General features: G+C 38.8%; 1 protein-coding gene across 3 annotated transcripts; it reads left to right on the plus strand.

Annotated features, from left to right (window-relative positions):
- Nucleotides 1-2,667: 2,667 nt before the first annotated feature.
- gabra4 (gamma-aminobutyric acid type A receptor subunit alpha4) lies at nucleotides 2,668-24,301 on the plus strand. 3 transcript variants are annotated; one of them, XM_061048739.1, is made up of 9 exons: nucleotides 2,668-3,024; nucleotides 3,149-3,267; nucleotides 4,169-4,239; nucleotides 5,287-5,507; nucleotides 6,079-6,161; nucleotides 8,519-8,662; nucleotides 11,471-11,623; nucleotides 18,612-18,868; nucleotides 22,368-24,301. In XM_061048739.1, the coding sequence occupies exons 1-9, from the start codon at nucleotides 2,936-2,938 to the stop codon at nucleotides 22,899-22,901; spliced, it is 1,671 nt and encodes a 556-aa protein (XP_060904722.1). In that variant the 5' UTR covers nucleotides 2,668-2,935; the 3' UTR covers nucleotides 22,902-24,301. The 3 variants fall into 3 exon arrangements, with proteins under 3 accessions (XP_060904722.1, XP_060904725.1, XP_060904724.1); XM_061048742.1 differs by having other exon boundaries at nucleotides 22,371-24,301; XM_061048741.1 differs by having other exon boundaries at nucleotides 4,172-4,239.
- The last annotated feature ends 3,086 nt before the right edge of the window (nucleotides 24,302-27,387 follow it).

A 27,387-nucleotide genomic window follows, 5' to 3' on the forward strand; every position in this document is an offset into this window, starting at 1 on the left:
TTGCAACAGAGATCGATACAGGCAATAAATCCATAAAAAAAACAGCAAAATGACATAAATACACAGGCTAAATATAAAACATAACTACCATGAATATCATCATGATGGATGTGAGTGAGATAAGGGACACAAAGATCAACAGTACATAGTAAAAGTGTACAGGCAACAATGCCTACAGCTTATTTAAAAACCCAACTGATGACCTCAGATATCTGTTAGATTCAGCTCTCCTAACATAAGTGAACCTCCTCCCTGGCGGCAGAAGTCTAAACTCTGCATGCAGGGGGTGCTGAGGGTCTTCCAAGATGGCCTTTGCCTTTCGAGTGGCTCTTACTTGAAAAACATGGCCAAGATCATTCAAGTCAACCCCAACTATCTTTCGGCATAGTTTAACAATATTTCCCAGCCTGTTTCTGTGACTGATACTGAGGTTACCAAACCAGCAGATCATCACAAAAGTCAAAATGGACACAATAAAAGATGAATAAAACATTTTCAGAAGAGATTTGTCAACATTAAAACTCTTCAGCTTTCTTAAGAAAAACAGTCTCTGATTGGCCTTTTTGTAGATGTCGTCAGTGTTCGGATCAAAGGTCAGTTTTTCATCGATGATCGTACCCAAGTATTTATATTGACTCACTGTCTCACACTACATTCAAAAAGTCATCAAATACATGATCATATACATAGTAAACAAAGAAGAGGTTGCCCACCTAAATAACTGTAGAGTATAAGAAGACTAATGATGATGATGATAACAATAATAATAATATAGATTGACAACAATATCAATATAACTAAATATAATATAAATTAGTTACAACAACAAAACTATGATGACTATTGTTAACAATAATACTAATAAATCTCCATTCTTAAAGTCTTTTGATGTTGTCAAGTTTCATTGAAGTGTGATCAGCTGCATCATGCAAACAATGAGTGTTATCCACAAAGGAGAAGTCGAGGATGCTCTGGTGTATCCTCACTCATCTCTCCTCTGATTTCCCTCCTCTCTCCTCAATCCGTTCTCCTTCGTGCAGTGGTAATAACTTTGGCAAAGTCCTGCACTCAAAAATAGAATAGAAATATCAATTAAGAGACTTGGGGTGATGGGACAGTGTGCGGAGCTACAGCTGACAAGCTCTGCCGCTGCAGCAGCTGCAGTTGGTGTCATTAGGGCTCTCTGAAGGCTATCATCATGTACCAGCATCCTCCAGTAGGCACTGTAATGACTCTCTACCCCCATGCCCTTAAACACTTTAAATCACACACACCAGCCAAAACAGAGCCATAACCCAACCTGTCTACTTTCCTCTTGATCATACTGCACACAATCCTGCACTTACACTGATCACAAGGTTATCAAAGCATGTTCCTGCCCCAAGGTATACACCAGAAAGCAGGAAGGTATCTCAGGACAAGCTGTGTTAGGAACTGTATTAGAGACTAGAAGAATGAAATGAAACAGAAATAAAAGTATGAATTCAAATATTTAGTGCTGCATATGTAAAGTATGTCTTCATGCCACTTACAGTATGTTATCACAACATTACATCATTTCAAATTCAGACACAGGAGAGACTTACAGAGAAAGGTCAACATGGAATAATAAGACCAATGTGACTTCCATGAAACCGCTCCTGACATTTCAAGGCATTTCACTGCTTTTGAATAAATATTATCACAACCTTTTGTACAGTTAGCCCAAAGTGCTTCCTTTATTAGAACAATATTGTAATAAAAAAAGGAAGTGAAAAAAAAAATAAGACATGCTTCCCCCACAAACAACACACACAAACAGCCTTGCTCTATTGTGGGTGGACTATGGTAGGCGGCTGTGCAGGGGATTTGGAGCTGTGTTAAACACTTCAATACATGACTTTGACTTGCAAGTAATATGAGCATGCATTTTTTTCTTTAAACTATATATTTTAACTTTCAGCCCGTGTGTGTGTGCACTTAAAAAATGCCAATGTAGTGGAACCCAGAGTTCTTGTTTATCATGTGAAATTCACCAGCACTTAAACGTCATTAACACCCCCTCACACACACTGTCTTTTGCCCAGGTGCAGAGAAATCTGTGAAGCAGCATGTGGCTTGCCCCAGTTCCTCTACAGTACCTGTGTGCCATTGTGTGTATGTGTGTGATTGCGTATTGCGACAAGACTGACCCATTTTAATATTAATACAGGCACTTATGTATTCCTAAAACTGGTTCAACATGTTGGATATGCTTTAGGTAATTGTCACAAAGCAGCAGGAGTGATGGACGCTGACATAAGATGCAGGTCAAAGGGCATGCAGGGAGAAGATCTAGGAAAATATGAACTCTAAAGGAAATACATGGGACTTTATGTCTGACTTTGAAAGGCATTGGGAGTTCATGCTTTCAGGAAACACCAAATGATTTTTGAAGGAAGGAACTGGACAAGTCAATTTGCTTCCTCATTTTGAAGTCATTTAAAGGCAATGCACATCTGCGTCCTGACCTAAGCAGGTGTGTGTGTGTCAGGAGAAGAGTAAAAAGCAAACAGAGACAGAGAGAATAGAGAGAATAGAGGGAAAGAGAGAGAGGGAGAGTGAGAGAAAGTGGCAGAGAGAGGCATAGTGAATGAGGGCGAGCTTTTTTTTTTCTCTCTCTCGGATACAAGCACCACCAACAGAACAAGTAGCAGCAGCATCAGCAGCTCGGGTTTGGATGAGAGGTGACCGGGGCTGTGTGAGTGTGTGTGTGCGTGTGTGTGTGTGCGTGTCCTTCTTTGTGCGTGAATGTATGCGTTGTGCGTCTGGCGGAGAGACTGCAGGAGCGGGAGAGACGCTCAACTTGCTCTGTTTCTACGCCACTTTGCCCTCTGTGTCTATGTACTCCCTCCACATGGGACGCGGACATCTGGTGAGGTGACATGCGAAGGGGTTTAAAGTATGGCATGCAGAGATGTTTTCTTACAAGCAGAAGGACACGGTGACAGCGATGAGACCCGCGTTTATTCGGACTATGTTCTACTTTTTGTGTTTGGCGACTTGGTGAGTCACACTGTGTCTCTTTCCCCTGGTGTTGAAACCTGCTCACCCTACACTGAAATTATGCTATCGTAATTGTTTTCCATTTTTTTTTGTGTTTTTTTTTTTTTTGTGTGTGTGTTTCTAGTGCAAAGAAAATTTCTGGACAGACAAGGAAGGATGAAAGGATCCATCCTGAGAATTTTACTTTCATTTTAGACCGACTTCTTGACGGCTATGACAACAGGCTGCGACCTGGATTCGGGGGTATGTAGGGGAAACAAATTGTATTTCAGTGGACTATCAATCATTTTCCATATGAAAACTACCAACAGTCACATGGAGGTCATGGATTGTCTTTTTCAAATCAAATGAGAAAGGAAGACACAGTATATCTTTCTTAATTGTTTTGTCTCATAAGAGGTGAAAAGAAAATATTAAGGGCTGTAAGCTGTAACTGGAAACTCACTTAGCATCAAATGCAAACACAATTTTATACTAAGAGTGATGATCCTTAATCATTCTTATTAACTCTACTTCTAAATTGACTTCTTTGATTGAGTGCTTAAACACACCTTACAATGAAGAGAGGACCACCCAGTAAACAGAGGAGGGATGCCTTCAGGAACAGTTATAACTAACACACTGGATCTTGGATTGTGTTTCATATATTATCCTGCAGGCCTGCAGGTGTTCCATCTAAGGCGCCTTACTTGCATGTTTAATCAAATGCAGTTATATAACCGTGTATATGTTGCAAGGTTAATGCAAAGTTGACGTGCTAAAAGTACAGACATGGCCTTTGGGTATTGTGGCATCACTTTTCTGTAAAAAAAATAAATAAAAGCACCAGCGTTACTTTTAAACACTGATGTAGAAAAGAAGCTTCAACATAAATAAGCAGAAGGTCAGGCATACTGCTGACCTTTAACTCAATCCACAACCTTCTCTTAACAGGATTATATCTTTACATCTTTGAAGCAGTGTTTCTCTTTACTTACACCATGATGGTTGAGATAAAGCACTGCATCTCTTTTTGTTGTGATAGGCCTGTTAAAAGTGAACGAAACTGTGGTTGCTATGAAGCTGGACTTTGACAAATGGAGGGATTTGAAGCAGGAAACAATCAGTGAATATAAAAGCTTTCTTTTCTGTGTCTTTCATTCAGCAGGTTCTGTGACTGAGGTAAAGACCGATATTTATGTGACTAGTTTTGGGCCTGTCTCAGATGTTGACATGGTATGTACCTAAAGCTAACAAAGGTTGTATGTATATGTTTGCTGTGTGTCTTTCTGTTCATTGTTATGAGCATAGATTTACCATGGAGTATTAGGGCCACATTAAAGATTTTCTTTCCCCTAAAATTTCAAGATTAAAGTCGTGAATGTACAAGAATAAAGTCATTATTTTACGGTATGAAGTTCATAAATCGATTTAATTTAGGCTGTGGTTAAAATTATTATACTAAAAGGTTGTATCAGAAGAGCAGCCATCAGCCTTCACAAAAATGATGAAAGGGGAACCCTCAAAGCCTTTTGCTCTGCCACACACTTTCCTCAGAGTCAGTGTGGTTCTTTCTTTGGAAAAGCCCCAGTTTCGTGCAGTATCTTTTCAGGGTCCTGATACTTATGACAATGTGATGCTGATGTGCCAAAAGAATGTGTGGTTTCATATCTGCATAAGTAAAGCCCAACTAACACAACTAATGGGATATTTGTTGACCTCTTCAAACTGTTGTTTTAAAGCAGGTCAGTTAATACTCGATCTGTGATACAGAATACATAATGAAGTATTTCCTTATTTGTGAAACTTTTACTGAAGTATAACTCCACAAAATGCTCAACGTTTGTCATTTTGGAACAGTCATCTGCAGCTCTTCTAATGTAACTGTAGACAAAAATAACAACTTCATTCCAGGAAATGTACGACTTTAATCTTGTTCTCGATAATGTAAAACTTTCTTCTCTTACAACTTTCTTCTCACAAATTTCCGAGTTTATTCTCGTAAATTTCTGACTTTAATCTCCAAATCTCCCATCCCCCCTTAATGGGGCCCTAATACTCCTTCGTATAGATGCACATAGCTTCTAGGTTAATATGTTAATTGCATTAGACAAGAAGACAACTCTCATGTTGTTTTTTTCAACCAATTCGAGGAAACCATTGCTACTTTATATTTGGATGGAACAAATATTTCTCTTAGAATGTGTTCTTCAACATATTTATAAAAACAATATCATACTAACTACCAGACGACCAACTGTGAATGTTCTTTTCATGTCCTAGGAATACACAATGGACGTGTTCTTTCGACAGACGTGGGTGGACCAGCGGTTGATGTACGAGGGGCCAATAGAAATTCTGAGGCTGAACAACCTGATGGTGACTAAAGTGTGGACACCAGACACCTTCTTCAGGAATGGCAAGAGGTCGGTCGCTCACAACATGACAGCCCCAAACAAGCTTTTTCGCATCATGAAGAATGGCACCATTCTGTACACGATGAGGTACTACAGCATTTGTGACCATTTCACCATAGACAATCAGTTTTAAAAAACGCCTGATTCAAAATATGAAAATTTAAAACTTCACATTTAAAAAGAAAAAAATGTTGGCAACACATGTTCTGATGTATGTATTATGCTAATTTGTAATATGGAATAGACTCTTTATTTGACACACATTTTATATTTGGTGTTGGTGTAGATTTAATAAAATGATGATATAGAGAGAAGACCGACAATATTGAGTTAAAGCAATTAAGATGCTCTTCAAGCTTCCGTAATAATTTATTTTTCACAAGTTCTTCTAACACAATACTGACATTTATTCATGTTGTGTAAGAGTCCACTCTATCTTTCTATTAATTGTCTAGTTCAAGTTTCTAGCAGTGTAAGCTAACATTTTGTGAGCCAAGACTTTTAATAGCTATCACTCTGTTGATGATGAACAGTGTAATGTAAAGGGTAAATCATATTTTGACATTGCTGTTTCTAGTCGTAGCACAAACTTGGTGCATGTGTGTGTAGCTGTTTAATTTGGTCCCTCAATGAGCACGTCTTCATTGTACTGTAACAGGTTGACTATAAGTGCAGAGTGTCCCATGAAGCTTGTGGACTTTCCAATGGATGGACATTCGTGCCCCCTCAAGTTTGGAAGCTGTAAGTGTTGTGTACATGTGAGACTGAATGTAAAGATGAAGCAGTCAAAACTTGCGGTGCAACGATTACATGTTGATCTTTGATCTTTATAGATCACCCCATATCGTTCAAAAGGCATGTGATCTGTGGATAAATGGCAAATTAATTGTCATGATAAGGGATGCACCAGTGTATCAGTTGACCGTCTGTATCGGCCCTTTTGACAAACATCAACCAACCAATATAGAAGGGGAATATTGTTAAAATCTAGGAATAAATTACATACCAAAACATTTCTTCACCAATGTCTTCATAAAAGTGTCTTATAAAATAAAATATTTTATTTCAACTCCTGTAGAAAAATCGGTGAGAGCTGCTCAAAGTTGTTAACCTCAGCCTTAGGTAGCTTGTGAGGGGTCAAACTATAGGGCTTTTTCCACCTCCACCTCCCCCTACTCCCTCATTTTCATGAGGGAGAAGAGGAGATAAGAGAGAAAAAAAAGAGGAGTTGAATGGTTTTCTCTTTCCTTTATCTTGGCCTACAACTGGCATTACTCCTCATCCAAATCCACTGACTGGCTTTAGATGCTTCACCTGACGTCTCCCTACTATCTTTCACAAAATCTGTCCTGCACTCTCTCCTGCCAGTAATGAAGAAGCGGATTTTGCCCTCTACATCCCACTTCTACTGGCCAAAACTTGTCCTCCTCACTGTTCAGCTTCTGGCCCTACATCTGCATATCTCAGCATTTTCATTCATATGCTTCCTTCACAGAGTCCTACCAGGGAACTGTCAGTTCTATAAAATACACTATCCGCTGCCTCGCAGACCATGACACTGTGTTAGGCCTCAGGTTACTGCAAACTAGTTCCTGTGGCGCAACAATTTTCCTCCCAAATCTACCTTCATCTCCCAGCCATTAGCGCTCTTTAAAATGCCTGACTGGTGTCTGCTGAAAGATCTACCTTCTTTTGCATTCTCCCTCACGGACAAACTGGAATGCTACATGCTTTTCCTGATTACTTTCAGTTCCTGCTGCTTTTCAACACCTGGTTATGTCTCCATGTATAACCACCTTGCGACAGACTAATCTTACAACCTGACAGATTATTTAAGGCTAGGCCAGGCTGAGAGGCATACCTGTCAACTAATAAATCCTTTAAATCTAAGTCACACCTTGTCTACTGCACTACATTTACCCCATAAAACCAAAAACATCAAGGATGTCATTTTAAAACACTGGCACATTCTTCAAAATGAGCCACAATTACAAAATGTTTTGAATGATCCACCTACTGTATGGTGACCTATAAAAGACGAAGAAAAATAAAACGGGCAAAATAGTCAGTGCATATAAACTCTTTGAAAAGAGTAACAGCAAACTTGCAATAAGTCTCCTCCAAGGTCATTTTAAGTGCCCTACCTGCATTAACTGCCAATATACTAATAACCTTAAGTATTTTAATCACCCCATCAACATCCTGCCCTCTTAAAGAGCACATCATCGAACACAGGAGTGCTTTTAAATGGAACAACATCACCAGCCCTGTTGAAAGACATTTTAATGAAATGAAACACCCTATCTCTTTACTTTTCCTATAGGAATAGAAACCATCAAACTTAATCTAAGAGGTGGTAATATTAATTTAGTCATGTTTTTATTCTCAAAGTTTATTTCCAGGTTGGATGAATGAAGATTTTTAAGTTAATGAGTTTTTATAGTGCTTTTAAGTGTGATCTTTTATTATGTTTTTTTTTGTTTTTTTTACGGTTTTACTTTCTTCAAAACAACTTTTTAATGTCCTCATGTTTCTTAATATTCAATCATTTGTAATTTTTTTAATTTGTTTTTTCAATATTTGTATTTAATATCTTGTATGAGTTTTAATTTATCTTTTTAAATTTAAAGTCCATTGGTGTATTTGTTTTGTGACAATAGCTTTCTTGAATTGTACTATACTGTGTCTTGCTGCTCTTCTTATTCTTTATTTTTGGAGCATTCTTAAAGATTCTCGTGCAAACTTTAAACCATCCCACTGATTCCAACTCATTGACCAAATATGGGGTCATCCTTGCCTTTGTTGGACACGCCCCTCTACTCCATGTCAGTACTCATTGTTCTAACCTACAAACCTAATCAGCCCACTTTTGCAGTCTCATTGGCTGATAAACTGTATATGTGGATGTATTTGATTGGTTATCTTAAGGGCATAACAGCACTATGTGTGTCTTGCAACAGTGCAGTTGGATTGCCAATTTGCACCCTATGCATCCTCCAGCTCTACCTTCTTATCTACATTTCCCATCTCACATTCTTAGCAAGCAAAAAGCACCTTGCTTCCTGTGCATTCACATTGTCTTTCCTGTCTTCCCACAGATGCATATCCTCTAACAGAGATGATCTATACCTGGACCAAGGGGCCTAAGCATTCAGTGGAGGTCCCTCTTGAGTCATCCAGCCTTGTTCAGTATGATCTCATCGGCCAGACTGTCTCCAGTGAAACCATTAAATCCATCACAGGTGAGACTTTTAGGCCAGTGAAGGTGATCTTCGTCCATCCAAATTTGCCTTTTTGTTACCCTAACTTAAAAGTAAGTACAAATAATGTTATTGCTCCATTTCAAAGCAATGGAGGCTAAACTCACCTGGGTCCCATTTGAAGCTCGGCAACAAATAACACAGATTCTTTTCTTAACAGTTTTATATTACAATTATCTGTTCAGAGAATGATTATTGAGAGCCGAATAAATTGCGCTAATATGTGATCTTCATAAAGCATTTAAGAGGCATTTATTGATTCTTCTTTTTTTGTTCTTTAAATTTACCAAGACATGAAAATAATTTCTGCATGCAGGCTAAAACAGGCTGGGTGGAAGTGCTCTGTATGAATGACAAGCTGACAATACATCAGAACAAATTAAAAAAGTTTGATAATAATATTGGGATTAATAACATAAAATAAAATAACATAGAAAATGATTTTTATAAAATACATATATTAAAGATATTACAATATAGTATAGTGAAAATCTAGACCAAGATGGTGGTACATATAGACGCTGCGACCCGGGGCTCTCTGACAGTAAGTAGCTTTTTACCCAAATAAAGGCTGAATATCCAATTTAACTTTTAAATCTGAGAAACATTATGCCAGAAAGTACTCCTGAAGGATTATGCTTATTCCCGGTGGAGAAAACTCACTCTGAAACAAAGACACCAGCAGAAAGGAAGCACAGGAGGTGAGGCGAGAGGAGACAAAAGCGAGTAAGGCGAGCCGGTACCCCGCTAGGCAAAGAGCAGCTCCACATAGAGCTGCACTACCAAACTTCTTTTCTTACAAATGTCCACTCCCTCATCAACAAGGTCCATAAGATTAAAATGTGGGTTTCCAACCACCCCTGGTGTAATGATAATAACTGCATGTCAGGCTAGGAAACAGCATCTCCTCCACCATCATCCTCAAGACCGGTGTACCCCAAGGCTGCGTCCTCAGTCCACTCCTATACTCCCCGTACACAAATGACTGCAAACCCACCCACAGCTCAAACACCTTCTTTTTGCAAACGACACCGCCATTGTAGGTTTGATCTCCAACAACAATGAGGCAATTCGATCCAAACACTCTCTTCATGGTGTAAAAACAACGACCTGCATTTCAACACAAAGAAAACCAATTAAATAATAATTGACTTCAGGAAATTAATTAAAACACATCACAATGGACTGCGTGTAAATGAGGAAGAGGTGGAGAGTGTCACCAGCTTTAAATTCCTAGGGGTGTACTTCCCATATTACCTTAGCTTGAGCCTGAACACATCACATCTGATCAAAAGAGCCTCTTCCTAAGGACACAACAGACTCCCCCATGATCTTCTGAAGAACTTTTACTGCTGCACAATAGAGACTATCCGGATGTAGGGCTGTACTGTCTGGTATTCTAGCTGCAGTGCAGCAGAGAAGAAGGATCTTCAGAGGATTATCAGAACAGCTCAGTGGATTGTTAGCTCCCCTCTCCCATCCCTTAGAGACATCCACTCGAGCCGTCTTCACAAATGTGCTTCGTCCATCAAAAGGGACTCATCACACCCTGTACACTCCACATTCACCGCCCTTCCCTTAGACAGACTCAGAACTATTTGCTCACGGACAAACAGACCAAGAAACTGCTTCTTTCCCAAAGCTGTGGACAAACTGCAGGATCTATAACCCCCCTCTACCAAACATGACACTTCATATATGTGCAATATTGACCTCACTGCTGCTAAATTGTACGAACAATTTATTTATTCACAAATTCATTGCACTATAACTGTTTGTTTAACCATTCATCTACTGAACTATAACTGCTTATTAATTTGTTAAGTCAATGTACAATCACTATTTATTATTCAGGAAAAACACAATACTGTTTACTCCTTCGGTCACTGCAATAACTTCACCAGTTTATTCTTGTCTGTCAACTGACCATAAGCTTTTTTCTGCTCATTCAATGTAGGACAAGTATTTCTAAATTTACATAGCTAAGGATATATATTAGTATTTGACAATATTTTGTAAGGCTGCTGACAGTACGGGATTGCTGAAAACAAAGTTTTGGTGTGTTTTTTTGTACAATGACAATAAATTGCCTATCCTATCCTGAAATGTCTATGAACAACTGTTAAGCTAACATAGGATGGAAATGTTTTGATCCTGAAGGAATCTTTGGTGCCAGATTACTTCAACATAATAGTATAAATATAAGCGTAACAAAAGAGCATCAAATATGAAAATATATATATAAAATATGAAGTCTTATACATGTCTTTATCAAAATCCGGGCTTAAGAGGTAGGTGTAAAATAAATTCAAGATATCACCACCTTGGCTGCTCACAGATATGCTTAAGTGGCCTGTACAATAAAGTGATACCTTTTGACTAAGTGGTGTCACTGGATTAACTTATATTTTCTGTTACAGATGAATTGTTTAGTGTGTAGGAATAATAATCTTCTCTCTTATTAAAAGAAAAGTGAGCTGTCTGTTTGTTAAACCTGGTATATTTGTCATGACTACAGTATTTTCTGTAATAAATGGCGCAAACAATGTGCATATGGGTGGAGATATTGGAAGTATTTGGAGCTTAATGTCCAGTCTCTTAAAACAAAACATTTATGATTAAATGAGTTGAGGCATTTCAGAGGGCTTATTCTAACAAAAAATAGAGTAAAATGAATGATCAAATAGATCAACTGTGATCTTTCTCATCCAGTACGTCAAAACTAATATGGCAGAATGCATCTTTATATTATTTGTTAACCAAAGTCATTCATTTCTATTGATCCTACAGGTGAATATGTGGTGATGACGGTCTTCTTCCACTTGAAACGTAAAATGGGCTACTTCATGATTCAGACGTATATCCCCTGCATAATGACAGTAATCCTTTCCCAAGTGTCCTTCTGGATAAATAAAGAATCCGTCCCAGCACGAACAGTCTTTGGTACGTAGACCCCACACAGCCTTTCTGCTCCCCTTATATATGTTTAATGCCTGCATGCCAACAAAGCAAGCACAGCTTATGTGTCTCTCTATAACATAGAACAAGGCAAAATTACAATTAGAGTCAAGTATTTAAAGGGCCTATAAACAGCTTGTGTTTTTTCATTTATTTTATAGATTGCTTCATAAAATGAATATTTTTCTTCATGTATTGATTACTAAATTCATTTATCTTCAGTGTTAATGCAGCACCTTGGCTTGAATCTGTTCTGAACAAATTAAAATAAGAGCAGACTTCAGTATAGAATTATATCATACAAAGTACCCTGTGTTATCCACAGCTGAAAGGGGGGCACCTTGAAACACTGGTGGGGGGGTCGTGGGGGGTTAGATCCAGATCTCCTGCAGCCACAAGCCAAAGTGTCACATGCCAAGCGTTAAACACAAGTTGCTCCTGCTGCTACGCCAGCAGGGTGTAAATGCGTATGAATGGATACGTTAATACTGATGGACACTTCATAGCAGCCTCTGAAATCAGTGTGTGAATGTGTAGGTGTGACCTGCAGTGTAAAAAGTGCTTTGAGTAGTCAGAAGACTAGGAAAGGGTTATACAAGTTCATTTACCATTTAATCCAATTGTCTCCGCATGTGAAGGAAAATACAAGTTACTATAGAACTAAAGTAAAAAAAGAAGAAAATAACTTCTTGCTAGCTTGCCCAAGTTACCATATTCTTTTTTCAGAACATTTTAAAGCCAAGTAGCTACTATCAGCAGATTTGGTGCTGTATTTGACAAAATGTTGAATTTAATAAACAAAGATGGTGGCATGACTGGTCTCACAAGAAAGTATGGTCATATATTCATATAAGTCATATTATTGTCATGTCTGTACGGGATCAGAAATAGCTTCATATGGGCTGAAACCTGCTAACAGCTTGAATGAATGTCTTTAAAAACAAAGAAAGCAAACTGAGTTGACTTTTAACCTTCCTCTCACGCCTGCAAGACTTATTACAAAATGTAAAACAGTTTAAAAAAAAAAGTCAAATTTGTTGAGCACACACCAGTCACACAAATAAATAAGATAGCAAATAAATTGAAAGTAAGAATAATAAATTAAAGTAAAATCTTCATACATTTTATTTTTTTTGTTGATTTTGAGAGAAGGTCTGACTGCACTAACAGCACCATGTGTCCCTCTGCTTCAGGAGTGGGGTGAAGTTTTTCATAGAGGAACATTTTTGCCCAAGAGCACAATGTCAAGGTCTGTCCAATGGTTGCTTTGGTGAGACTTTAAGTAGTAGCCATTCATATTTAAAGGGTTTAAGCTTTAAACAACAAAATTACCAAAGAACAACTCCTTGGACCTCCACACTTGTCTTATCCAAATATTAGACAAGACGCGTCCCGTTGCAGTCGGCAAGTGTGTTTTCTACTAGGAGCTCTTGTACTTGTGGATGTGCAGTCATATGGGCGAAGTTCTTACTTTTGATGGTCAATAAACTTCAGTCAGTTAGACCACATTGTCTTTTTTTACGTGAAAGTGTTTGTGGAGAAGGGATTCGTAGTTCATTTTTGTAAACTCTTACCAACAACAGCTTCAAATATTACATACATGGTTCTTACAGGTCCTTTAAATTCTTGAAAATGCTCAAATTGTAATGTTGTGTTTTCAAGGTTTGCTTGGATTTTTGATATTTTGCTTGAAAGTGTAAATGTATTTCTCTCATAGTAGTTAGTTATCTGACTGGACAGTTTGCTCATTTGATAGAGAAAAAAAACAACGGGGAGAGTCTCTGACATAAAATGAATACCACTACATCCAGGCGTCGTTTGCTCCTCTGTGTCTGAATGTGAGACTGTCAGTCTGTGTTAATGTGTGATCCTGCCCCCTGCGGTAACAGTGAGTGGAAGATAAGAACATGTCGGTAGAGTGCAGTTTTAATGAGCGTTGGTCGGAGTTCTCTTTGCTTGCATTTAAATGCGCCATTATGCAGTCAATCGAGGGTGGCGGTGGGGGGTGGGGGTGTAATCACTCCATAAACAAGGTGCCCCCTTCTATGCAAATCAGACTCATTGCAAAAACTGTCGAATTCACCAACACCAGCACGAACCTGTACATGCATTTAGATTAAAAAGTGACTGTCTGCTGAGTGTGAATGATAACTGTATTTATTGGAGATGCCATGCACAAATGTTTCAGTGATCAGGTAAACATGTCTGCCTCTGTATGACTTCAAGATAAATTATCTGTAATTTGATGTAAGTTTCAGAGGAAAGGCAGGAATCAAACATTACTCCTAAACTTCTGTCTGTGGGCTTAATATTGGCAGATAAGGCACCAAGATCCATCTTAAAAAGATGGTTAGGTTGTTTTTTTTGATTGAATCTGATCATTTTATTGTACAAGTTATTGAGTTGCAGAAAGTTTAGTACCATCCAGTAGTTAATAACACTGAGACAGTCTCTGACTGCAACTTGGCTTTTGGGGTCCTCAGGTCTCAAGGGAAGGTGTATATGTGTGCCTGTTGTGCAGTGCAACTTATGAATGAGAACGTAACTGTAGTTCAATCATTAAATCAAACTTTCTTTCTTTTTTTTTAAATATTTATTTTTGGGGTTTTTGTTGCCTTTATTGGAGGAATAGTACAGTGGATAGAGATGTTAAATCAGGGAGAGAGAGTGGGGAACGACATGCAGGAAAGGAGCCACAGGTTGGATTCGAACCTGGGCCGCCTGCGTGGAGGATTATAGCCTCCATACATGGGATGTGCGCACTAACCACTGCGCCACCAGCACCCCTCAAACTTTATTTCTATAGTGCCAGTTCACTATTTACAAAAAGAGCAGGTACTCTTCATTATATTAGTTCACTCTGGAGATACTGCTGCTCACATTTTGAGGTACTGTGTGGCAGAACTGTAAGGGACTGTGTGTGGAAGGATGGCTCCAGTACTCATTTTGAAGTAAAAGCCCAATCTGTTTATTCTATTGTGAGATTACCCGAATTTTCATCAAATGATTGCATTCTGAATTTTTGTCTGCCTTGCTCTGTATTTAGTTGTTTTTGCACCTGTATGTTAACAGGGCATCCATTTTTAATGCAAATAAGATTGCTTTCCAAACCTATAACAAACCTCCTCTGTGTAGGAATGACATACAGCCTGTTGAGTTATTATCATGTTTACTGACGTGTATTTATTATATTTTACAGTTGAGCCACCTCTTAGCCCTTTTCTGTATAGAATCAACCCAGATTTTTATAAAAGCAATCATTTTTAATTGTCGAAAGTGTATGGCTTTAATTTACATAAAATGATGACAACAAGAAAGGATGGAAGTCAACTATATGAGGCTCTGCCGAAAAAGAGTAGCTTGATGCAGCTAAATATGGTCATTTGAACTAGGTTTTTCAGACTGTGCACTTACTTCAAAATTTAAAATTGTTAACTTAAAAAATAAACTTCATTTAAATTAACTGAATTGAACCTAGAGCTAGCTCTTTTCATGTGGGAACTTGTGCCACAATGGTCTGCTTAACAATGGAGGGAGACATGGTGGTGACAATATGTATATGGAGAAAAAATTGACTTTAAACTGAACCTTGGGGTACACTACAGGCAAAGCTTTGCTCTAAAAGAAAAGAACCCTTGATACCAACCCAACAGGGGCGTCCAGAGGGGTGGCCAGGGGTAGCAAGTCAGGACACGCTCCTGCAACCGAATCCTTGAGACATTCAATTAAATAGCATGATCAAAACACCACCTTAAAATCTGCAGTAAATGATGTAGAGTATTGCAAAGTATCCCAATAGGTATAGTTTCAGGATCCATGTATCATGATACGTATCGTATTGTAAGTTCCTTACCAAATACCCAGCAGTACTTCCCAGTGATTTTGGAGGAGTCTCGTCCTCTTCAAAGTTGAAGCACGACAAGTTAAAATTCTCAATAAAATCCAGATTGTGAGATTTGCATGTTTACTGAGGCCAGGTGTGCAGGGCGGGGAGATGGCTTAAACGCTCAGCACCAGAATTAGAAGTTGGATTTGGTCCAGAAAAATTCAATTACATTAAAACCATCATTTGTTCTGTCAGACTGCAGAGGGGATGTGTCGTTGGTACCTACATGACTAGGACAGTGGCTCTGTGTGGGGAAATAAAGAAAATGGTGATGATCTCCAATGATGAAAGTTGTTAGAAAAGAGAGGACAAGGACATAGAAGAGACTGTTGCTATAATGTCTCTACCTTCAGTGAGGCAACCAGTTCAGCTTTCTGCAGCATTTTTGGACAAATCTTCCTTGTTGTGGATAGACGGGCAGCTCTTTACCTCCACCTGGTCTGCTGCAGAAAGTTTAGGTGTCCCAGCAGCAGCAGAAACCTGCTCCAGCCTCGCCAGTCAGCATTGTGAATCGTTTCCTGGCGGTTAATGGCGGGATGCAGGAGCCAGCCTGCAGGTCTGTCACACCACCTCAGCCCTGGTCGACTGTGTACCAACGCCAAGAGCCTATACGGGCAGAATCTTAAAACCTTATTTACTGCTATATGCAACATGATTAGATTACAGTGTCACGGAATAGGTCCTAACAGTAAAGATGTTGCTTTTGAGTATCCAGAGAAGGAGAATATACAAGTTCACCAACTAACTAAGTCGTACACAGCATTAGAGGGAGCTCCAGAGAACAACTACCTGCCTTTATAAGGTGCTCATACACAAGAAGTTTCTGGCCAAAAGCCTAATAAGAGCAGCATTTAAACCTAAACGCCTAATTTATAAAAGCATGGTAAGCAGTCAGGCAGGTAGCCTTTATGAGGTGCCCATACACAGCGATTAGCTAATTGCTTTTGAGTGACAGCCAGATGCTGCTGGTTGTCTGCCAGGTATCACCTCAAAATCACTTAATTCATCCTCTTAATAAGTGTCTCTTAATGATGTTTTTCATGCAAATATCAGACCCATACGATGGCTTGCTGCGTGTTTTTCTGTACTAACAAGCTGTACAGGAAGTCTGTGCTTAGATTTTTTTATTTAGAAAAAATCGTATTTTAGTGACATGTTTGCACTAGTGAGTATGAGTTGCGGTTTGCCTTCACCATTCATGCTGCTTAGCATAATTAATGTTTTTCATCTCATTTTTTATTTTTATTTTGTTGTTTCAATTGCATCATAAGGATTTTTTTTTTACGATTCCCATCACAGGAGTGGACAGGCTTTAAAAGTCTAGTTGTTTAAGGTTACCCAATATGTGTCTCTAAGTTGTGTGTGTTCTTTAATCAGTTACTATGATTTGACATGTATTTATTTATTATGTTTCTATTTTCAGGGGAAGTCTGAGTTCAAAAGTGTTCGGTTCACAAAAACTATCCCTTATAGACTCTTACCCTCTTATGGGTGTGAGGATGAAACAGTTGGTTGATTAAAAAAAGGGTAACATGTTTGTATTGTCACCAACATTTTTGAATCGTATGCCTTTAGACTAAACGAAATTGACCGACTCACCAACATTTGGCTTGAATAGAGGCTGTTCGCTGTGTACAGTATATCTGCAGTATTTATTGAAAAACAATATTAGTTTTGCAACAAGGAGAATTTGTCAGCCAATGACTTTAAGTTGGATAGCCTTGAAAAAAGGATTCAAGGTTTTTATTATGCAGAGTTTCAGTATGTATAAATTATGAGTTTTTGCTTGTGTTTATCAAAGCTTTACATCAGCTGTTGATATTGTCAGTCAGTAGCCTCATGCCAGAACTCACCTATCAATGTCACCCAGCTGCTTTTGTAGTGTATGCTGGTCACGTCTATGTGCGGTGAACATACAGTATTTATAGTGGTCAAGGACTCTGCAGCCATGATTGTTCCAGGTCTTGAACGTAAAATGGATTTTCCCCTATCACATTACTGCTATTGGTTAATAATGCCAAGGACGAGTGACGACCTATATGTGACATTCTTTTGTTCTAGGAGCCACATGTGACCTTGCATGCTGGCTACATCAATATATTTAATATGAGCTCTATCAGATACAGAGAGTGGTAATGTTATACAGCCCAGAGCAAATGCTGTGTTGAAGTCAGAGTCCAGTTCCTAAGAGTACTTGATAACTTCTGTGTAAATACAAACATTTCCTGGTTGAGGGGTGCCAGCTTTTGCTAAGCAGGTGACCTGAGGCTTCTCTCTTATTGGTTTGTCTCACATTTCCAACAACGCCCAGTTGGCAACGTCCCAGACACTCCCACTTTCATTAGCATTGAATTGGTGTTGCTCTAATGTTTATTCCTCTAATGTGGTGTTGTCTGTCATGTTGAAATGTTATTTCCAATAAACTTAATTAAGACAAACCGGTTAGTAAAACTTAGGATGCGCAACTGTCCCCCATGCCTTTTAGCTTACTGACTAACCAATGATACATTTGTAGCGTTGCAGACTGTAGAAATGCTAAGAAACTGTTATCATCTCTTAACTTAAGATATGATCAAGACAACCAGATTTGTTCATTTTAGAGCTTCAAATGTATTTGGTTCATTATAGCCTTGCATGTGTTAATGAAATTTGATTATTGAGAGAACTACATATTATAGATGGGTTAATTAACCCTACAATCTGTCTCTGTCACAATTTTTTTGGCAATGACGTACATGTAAAGATAATCTCTAACGACCAAGTAGGCATTGGGTTGGGAACCAGAGGTTTGGAAAGAGGTGGAAATTAGTCTGGTAGCTGGAGAGGTGCCAGTTCACTTCCTGAGCATGTGTGTGTGTTTCAGCCTGTGTGCAGGTAGCATGTCTCAACAACAGAGTGTAAAATTGAATTCCCCCCTGCGGGATTAATAAATGATATCTACTTCTTCTTCAAATACAATGGTATTTCCTTTTTGATCCAATCCAATTATTACTAAATCAGTTCATCATATCAGAGGTTAAAACAATTATCTACATGTACGTACAGGCTCATAAGTTTGATCTTTCTCTGTTTTTGATACCACTGAAGGCATCACAACTGTCCTGACCATGACGACACTCAGTATCAGTGCTCGCCACTCCCTTCCCAAGGTCTCATACGCCACTGCTATGGACTGGTTCATCGCTGTCTGTTTTGCCTTCGTCTTCTCTGCCCTTATTGAGTTTGCAGCTGTGAACTACTTCACCAACGCACAGATTGAGCGGACCAAAAAGAAGCAATCCAAATGTCCTCAAGCGCCCAAAACAACGCCTCTCACGGTCAAGGACACAGACGACGTGCTGCAGGTGATTTTTGTTTCCCTCAGAGGGGCTTTGTCAAATAGTCTGATAGTACTTAAAATCAAGGAGCAATTACACAGCATGACCCTTGTTATGTGCTTACAGATCTGGGGTCTCATTTATTAAACAGTGCGTAGTAGCCATACTAGAATTGAACGCACCAAAGAGCCCAAAAATGGTATGCAACAAAAATAATTCTGATCGATCAAATGGTATGCATGCACACCTGCACGCAATGTTCCTTTTATAAGCCATGATCCACCTTGAAATGTGTGCATGCTGATCAGTCACATATACTGCCATCTACACGCCCACATTCAACCACAAATGGTCAATGCAAAGACCTCATGAATTAAAATGCATACAAATGTGAGGAAGATGAAGAACGTTGTCTTCAGAGAGACACCAGACTGCTTCTGCATTGCTGCAGTCCTCAGTTCCAAAACATGCACCATTCATTATTACTCACTAGTGTGACTTCAGTGTATTTGTAAACGCAGACTTTGTGGGTTTTATCATTGCAAACTTAGCCTGCACTGTGTCTGGTATATGCAATGATGGTGTGATTGGCTTAATTTCCTAATTTCGGCAAATCACAAAAGTGTGTGAAGCAGCCACCATGGTGTCTCTGTTCATGTTAGGCCCAGTTATTTTTATTACAACTAAAACTCACACTCTGTGGTAAACGATCAATATAACAAGACATTTATGAAAACTGCTGGTGCTACAGGCCACAGTTCTTTAAAGAGCCCATATTATGCTCTTTTTGGAGTTTGTATATTTAATCTATGTACCTACTTTTGTATGTTCACAATAGCTAAAGGAGGTAGGAGAAGCCGCGTTTGCAAATTTTTGCACATAGATGTGCCTAAACATGCACAGGACACTTGGAAAACACACTAAAGAGCATATAAAACCAGAAAAAGCAGAATATGGGACCTTTAATGCGTTTTGATGTTACTTTGGATTCCTATAATTAAGCTAGTATACAGTCTGGTCATCTGCTGCTCTGGGATAATGAAGGTGAGACAACGCTGAAGAAATATATGGGGACTTAAAATAAAAAAATATAAAAATATATATAACATCTGACTACAAAACAGGAACTCGTATAAATGAAATTGTCAATTTAAATGATAACGATGACGTGGATCTGTCAATAAAGTTTGATATTTAGTGACACTTTGTGTTTGAGAGGCATCAATATACAGGCTTTAATTTACCACATCATAATGACTAGCCACCTATTGACCCTGTCTACAAAATGTGCTTACCCAACATTCATAAACGAGCCTTTAGCCTAGAGTTTGATTGGCCTGACGGGAGGATCTTCAGCTTTGCTCCGGCTCATAAGAGCTGAAAGGATACAAGAAGCAGAGAAAACAAACCACCAGAATCTGATTTTGACTGATAATTAAAATAATACAAATGTACGATTTTTAGCGTCACAAATCTGAACATATTTGACCGTTCGCAAGTTTTTTGTGATCAAGTCTGCCCTTTACCATAACCTTTACTTAAAGGTCCACATAATTAAATTGACATAATCACTTTTTTCTGTATCACAAAATTCATGAATATGTCTTGAAGCTATTTCTCTCTCATTGTTGTATACGAGGCATGTCTTACAAATAATGTTCATGTAACTGTTGCAATGTCTTTATGGTCTATTAACACTTATAGTGGGGTAGGCAGTAACAAGAGGGGAAAAGCATTCTGTACCTCTTCAATTTCAAGTTCCATTGTCGACCTATCATTTCAGATGACATAACCTAGCAATGCACATGTCAGCTTTTACACTAATTGCTTTAAGTTGCTCTCCCAGTCCAAATCCCAGTGTAGATAAGCATGCCTGTATGCCCTATAGTGACAACAGCAATATGGATTAGAGGGTTGTCAAGGCAACCAGCCTTGGCACATTTGAAGAGGCTTTGGAACAACTCTGGGACTGAGGGGGGGAAATTAATATTCCTTTTCTTCGACAGCAGTCCCTGTTAGCACTTCTAAAAGGCTTGGTATGATGGTTAGATGTGCATTGATGGTCCCAGTGCCCAAGCCCTATACCTCTTTAAGTAAAAAAACAAGCCCAGCTATCCATACTCACATTTCATCTGAGACAGTATAAAACGGTATCCCTCCGTTACAGAGTGGGGATTATTTTAGCAAATGCCTTAGTGCCAGCATCACACTCTCCCTGCTTGAAAACATCAACTTTTGAAGGATAATCTGCTTTGACGCTATGTTGCATTACAGTCCCCATGAAGTGCTACCTACTTTCTGTCTAAAGCCTGTGTGAAATGAGTGACATCATTAATAAGTGACATCTGTACTGCACACACAGTCTGTTTCCAGATGAAGGCCAGCTGTGTCGGAGTAACTTAGTCTGATCAATATGAGGTGGTTATGTTGCTAAGCATACATTTTAGTAAGGAAAGCAAAAGTTTTATCCAAACTGCAAACACATTCAAATATTAAAATCTTTACCCGACAGAGCTTTCACTAAAATATGGGTCATCATCTTTTTTTTGTATGACTCACTTAAATCAGGACTTAAGCTTGCCATGCATTTGTTAGAAAAAAAATATTCATATTAAATAATATTCTGTATAATAAAGTTATACTGGAATGTTTAAAGACTGGTAACGATATTTATATTCAATAACTTAAAATATCGGTTGGAAATATATAATTGCCATATATTAACATTTTAAACTTAAAGGCAGAATGTGTGACTTTTTGATCCAGTAGATGTCGCACTCGAGCACCAGCATGAAACCAAAACAGACTGGTGTTTGGCGACATCTCCGCCACACTGAATCCTCCGCTATAATACAGCGACACATCACCAACCCCTCTCCACTTGTGTTTAAACAAAGGCGTTATCAAATTGGTACGCACCATAATGAAGCGCTACGCAAGCCGTCCCATCCATGTAAATATGGCTCAGAAAAGAGAGAGACATCGAGACTCGCACATCTCACTCATTGTAGACAGTCATGACTCAGAGAGACATTTACAGATGATATACTGGATTTCTGCTGCATTCATGTGTAAATTGTTGCACATTCTGCCTTTATACACCTAAAATAAAACCATTTGCAATGACAATTCTTTGTGGCCATTAAAGAATTGTAAAAAGCATATTTCATACTTAGAAGATGACTAATTGCTGCCATGAGAAAATTGATTATTATAAAATTCATTAATCCTCCTCCAGCTTTTTCTACGATTGCTATGCCTGTCTTACTTTCTCATTCTCGCTCACTACAAGCGCAGATTGCAGCAGAGTGCAAACCTATGGCCAACCCAGACAGACTATATTGATCTTTGTACTAAGTCACCGGACTTTTATACTTAGCCTTAATATCAAATGAAGTATGGGTTGGATACAGTTCATGTCTTTCTGCAGTCTATGCTCAACCCAAGTTTGACATAAAGTGTTTTTTTGATGATGTCTGTAGGAGGCCACCCTTATACATGTCATTGATGTTCTTTTCGTCCACAGCAGAATCCTGACCCAAATGGAAATCTAAGGAAGCGAATGAACTATATTTGCCAAGAGTCCAGCAGTAAACTGAAAGTTCAGTCTACCACAAACATTTCAGGAGCTGGTAGGGCAAGACCACTGCAACCCTTGGCCAGTGGAGACAACAACAGATCATACACCCTCTTCTACTCCAGCCCTAAATCAGAGAGCCTGCTCAGTCTAGCCTCCTCATCTGCCCAGTTAGTGAAGAGTACACCGCAAGGTGCAGCTTCCACAACAGAAATAATGGCCGGGACACCATGCAAGCAGAACGCTTGTTCCTCCTCTTTGCAGCATCTGCTAGCGCCTAAGCTGGAGCGCATCCAGGTGAAAGGAAACAAATTGGAGCATAAGCAGACGCCATGTTCCCAGCCCACCACTGCTGGTATGGGTGAAACCAGCAAAATTGACAAGTATGCTCGGATTCTGTTCCCAGTGTCCTTTGGAGCTTTTAATATGGTCTACTGGGTAGTTTACTTATCAAAGGATACAACGGTTGCTAAAGGTGGCTAGTTTCCTGTAGCAACAGGAGTGAAGTGGTCTCTTGTGACAGATTGGAAGAAAATATCTATTATAGAAGTCACAAACAATTAGAGGACATTATTTTTCTTGCCAACCAAAAAGAGAAATTGTCCTCAGCCAGGATTCCATAGCTTGGACAACACAGAGTACATTTATTTTTCTTCCTAAGGTTTCCAAACAGTCAGCATGGGAACAAGTAAATGGAGCTGAAAACACCGGATGCAGAAGAAGGAAAAGCACCTGAACACTGGAATATGCTTCTTTCCTCTTTATAATGTACTATTTCTCAATGTTTTCTTTGGATTTAACTGCCTAATGATGTCATTATGGCATGTCATCGCGATGGAACATAGGATTTTATCTTTCCTTTTTTTGTACTGTGCATTTTGGAAGCTGTTCAAATGTGTGTACAGCTGTCCTAAATGAACTGCACCAATGCTATGTAAATATATAAATATATTAGGATAAACAGATTTATATTTCAGTGGTCTTGCGATTGAATATTGAACATTGATACTTTGATGACAAAAGGTCAATTTAGGCTAAGTTAAAGGTTACATATTATGTAGTATTTCTCTAACACTAATATGTGTCCCTAGTCTGTCTACGATCCCCCCAACTAATGAGCAAGGTCCATCCTCTCCGTCCTTTACCTGCCACTCTTACAGAAAATGTGTGCTCAAACATGCCGTTTGGAGATTTTCCCTTCATGACATCACAAAGGGCAGTAACTCCCCCCCCCCCACCAGGTGGGTGACACTCCCACAGCTAGGTGTTTGTTCTGCCCTCTGAGTCTGCCTTCTCATTGTAAACAATAGACATGGAGCAAAAAGAGCCAGTCACCCAAGCCCTTCCAGAGAGGGGGCGTGGTCAAACACAGCTCATTTGCATTAAAGCTACAGACACAGAAACAGCCTGTTCTGAGCAGGGCTGAAACAGGCTGTAGGGATTTATAGGCATGATCAAAAACAGGATCAGAGTGGATTTAGAACAACAAACTTCACAGACATGTTTTGGGGAGCTCTGAGACTTATTTAAACTGGTTGAAAAGAAGGAGAATATGTGACCTTTACATTTTACAGCAGGCATTAATTCCTTAGACTTCTACTTTAGACTAAATAACAGTCATGTCTGAATACTGGTCAAATAGGGAGCAAATGTAAAGGATTGGGTGACACAATGAATGTCCTCAAACCAAAAATGAGTTGGGCTTTGGCCAGGACTACATGCCCTTTAAAATTACTTTTGTACAGTAAAGCATCATTCTAATACAAGATGGATAAATTCAATTTACAGATGATTTGGGGGGAGGGGGGGGGGAGTGGACAAGACAAATTATTTATTCATTTAGCAGTAGACGAGCTTCTTTCGTTCCAAAATGGATTTCAAAAAGTCATAGCATGAAGAAAGGTAGTGAACGGAAATCACAGCCATTTGTCAGTAGCGAGTTACAGCAATAATGTTGATATGTGTTTATGACATTTTGGCTTGTACAATAAAGGAATTTGACTGAACTGTTAAACACCTTTCAGTGGAAAGATTTCTGTCATCCACCTCCTTAGATTGCATCAAAGATACAAACAGAGGAAAGCGTACCTTGGTAAGAAATGATGCCATCTCATAGTCCCAACAAATCAACAAAGTAACACACGTAGAAATAACAGGTAGGCATTATAGCTTAAATACGCTTGGTCAAACCTATACAGCAGGTTCAGGACAACATGTAGAGCTATTTTCCAGACAACCTGTGTCAGCTCTTCAAAATAAACATTCCAGTGCAAATCTATCCCATGTCTTGGTCCCATAAACCCAGACATGTAGTTCCACATTTGTAGTCCCACAAAAAAAAGTACAAATTCCCACAATATCAGAAACTTAAACAGCTATAAAGAAAAAAGAGCTTCAGTCTACCTTTCAGAGGTGAGCATGGCGATGCTATATCATTTCTCTGTGCCAGTTCATGCTCTATGGAGATTGTTGCCAGGCCTTAAAATGTCTTGTTTTATTTCTTCTACTGAGGCTGCAATGAAATGTTGTTTGAACATGACATTATTTTAGGAGCACAGTCGTCATGGAAGTCTTTTTACTCACAGCTATGCCCCTTATTGAAAGATCACTCATTGACTGGACAATGCAGCAGATCTTTTAATGAAACGTATTAATATCAGCAGAGTTATATAATGGAACAGACACAGACGGCTGTGGGTCACTTGTTAGAGTCGATCGTCTCTCAACATTAGGGGGTTTGATCCCCAGCTCCTGCAGCTGATGTCCTTGTGCAAGACACTTAACCCCGTGTTGCTCCTGCTGTATCGTCTGCGGCGTGCAAATACGTTTGATGGACATTACTTCTGATGGACACTTTACATAGCAGCGTCTACCATAAGTGTGTCAATGGGTGTAAAAGTGTTTGAGTCGTCAGAAGACTTGAAAAGCGCTATACTGTACAAACTACAAGTCCAATTACTTAAGGGTATTTTAAACAGACTATTACGTTTCAATAAGAGCTGATATTCAAAAAGTGTGAGACATCAAGAATGAAATATTGAGCATAACTTTCATGAAATGGGTATGATAAGGAGTATCACTGCCAATTTGATTTGATTTGTTTTCTGATTCACCATCAAACAAGCAGACTGTTCATTTTAGGTCTAAAAATCAAGCGGACAATCACAATCAACTCCTTCATTAGGCTATAATAGAAAGTTTCTCTACTCAGGATCAGTTATTTGTCCTTATTATAGTTTTATTTTGAAGAGAATTAAAATCTGACAGAGTAGGATCTGTCAGTAAGGAAAACTTTTTACATTCATTCCCCTGTCACTCTGTTTTTCACTGGGAGAGGGTGAAATTAACAACGTACCTCATTCTGATCAAGTTACTTCACACACACACACACACACACACACACACACACACAGACACACACACACACACACACACAGTCATGCTGAGGTAAGCTATGTATAACCTTTGAATACATCTATTGATGTGTAACTGGGTGTGCGTGTGCGTGTTTCTTGTTTCTTGTTGGAGGCAGACATGCACTGGAGGAGTCATGGAGGCTATATATATATATATATATATATATATATGTATATCTATATACTTTGATTTAGAAAGCACAAAGTCAAACATGGTAATGAAAATGTCCTTCTCTGCTGATGCAGTTACTTATTGTTACAAAATCAGTGGAGAGGCAGTTACATTACTTCTCCAGCAGAGAACACTGTGGTCCCATTTGTATGTATAACTTTGTCTAAATGTTTTTGTTTGCATAAATATGTGTGCATACTTGTGAATCCTATCAATTCACCTGGTTTTAAGGCATTTTACTTTTTTTTTACATCTGATTCAGTCCTGAAACAAGAACATTATTTTGATGAGAGAGCAGCCTTGACCTATAACTATATTCTGATGCACCTAAAAATGTTATAATTTTGAAAGCAATTATTATCTTAACAGATTCTTTATTTCACTACAACAACGGCACTGAAAAGGCAGCATTGAGCTGCCCCCCCCCCCCGACTCAAAGCACACGAGTCAACTCCTGCCACTTTGAACCTGCATTTGTGTTGACTTTCTCAAAATTGTGGGCTTTAACAAAATAGATTTTGCTTATTTATACACAGATATTCAAGATTCAAGATTCAAGATTTTTATTTGTCACATGCTCATACAGATGTGCAGTGAAATGCAAAGACTGTTTTGCAAGGCCATGCAATAAACACTCAAATTACTAATACACATATATACAGTAATATAGAAATATAATGTAAAATAAAAGATAAAAATATTTGAATATACAAAATATAGAAATATGTAAACAGTGTAAAGTGTCCAGGGTGTCAAAGTGCAATGTGCAGATTGGAATGTGTGGTGTGTGTGCATCATGTAGTCACAGTTCTGTTTTTTATTCATGAGGTGGTTGGGTTTGTCCCCCTGTGCAGCTTGTGTGGTCTCCATGTGTTTCAGAGGCAGAGCGTGGTTTCCTGATGCTGAAGCTCCTGGCACACACCTGCTCCTCATCTCACTCTCATCAGGGACTATTTAAGAACCCCAGTTGATCTCTCCTATTCTGCCAGATTGCTCTTCATGTGTTATAGTTGGCTCAACCCCAGTGATTTTTGATTCTGTGAACTTTTTGTGATTTCTGATTTTTCCTTTGCTTTTGTATTTTTTGTGCTTTCTGTTTTTTGTGCTGACAAGTGCACAAGTTTTATTTGTTTTTATACTTTCATTTAGCTGTGTCTGCATGTTTTGATGGATTTCAAAGTTTATTATAGAGCATGATTAAAGCGGAGGAGCAAGGGACGAAATCAGAAGACCGGGAGGGCAGCGGCAACACATGGGAGGTGTTTGTAGGCTTCTGGAGACAGGCTGGTTTATGGGGGCTTCTTATATCCCTAAATTTGATGGTGACAAAACTAAATTCAAGGACCACAGAACCACAGAAAAAAAGATTGGACATCAACTT

Source organism: Labrus mixtus, chromosome 10, assembly GCF_963584025.1.
Source record: "Labrus mixtus chromosome 10, fLabMix1.1, whole genome shotgun sequence".
In the NCBI taxonomy this organism is placed as follows: Eukaryota; Metazoa; Chordata; class Actinopteri; order Labriformes; family Labridae; genus Labrus; species Labrus mixtus.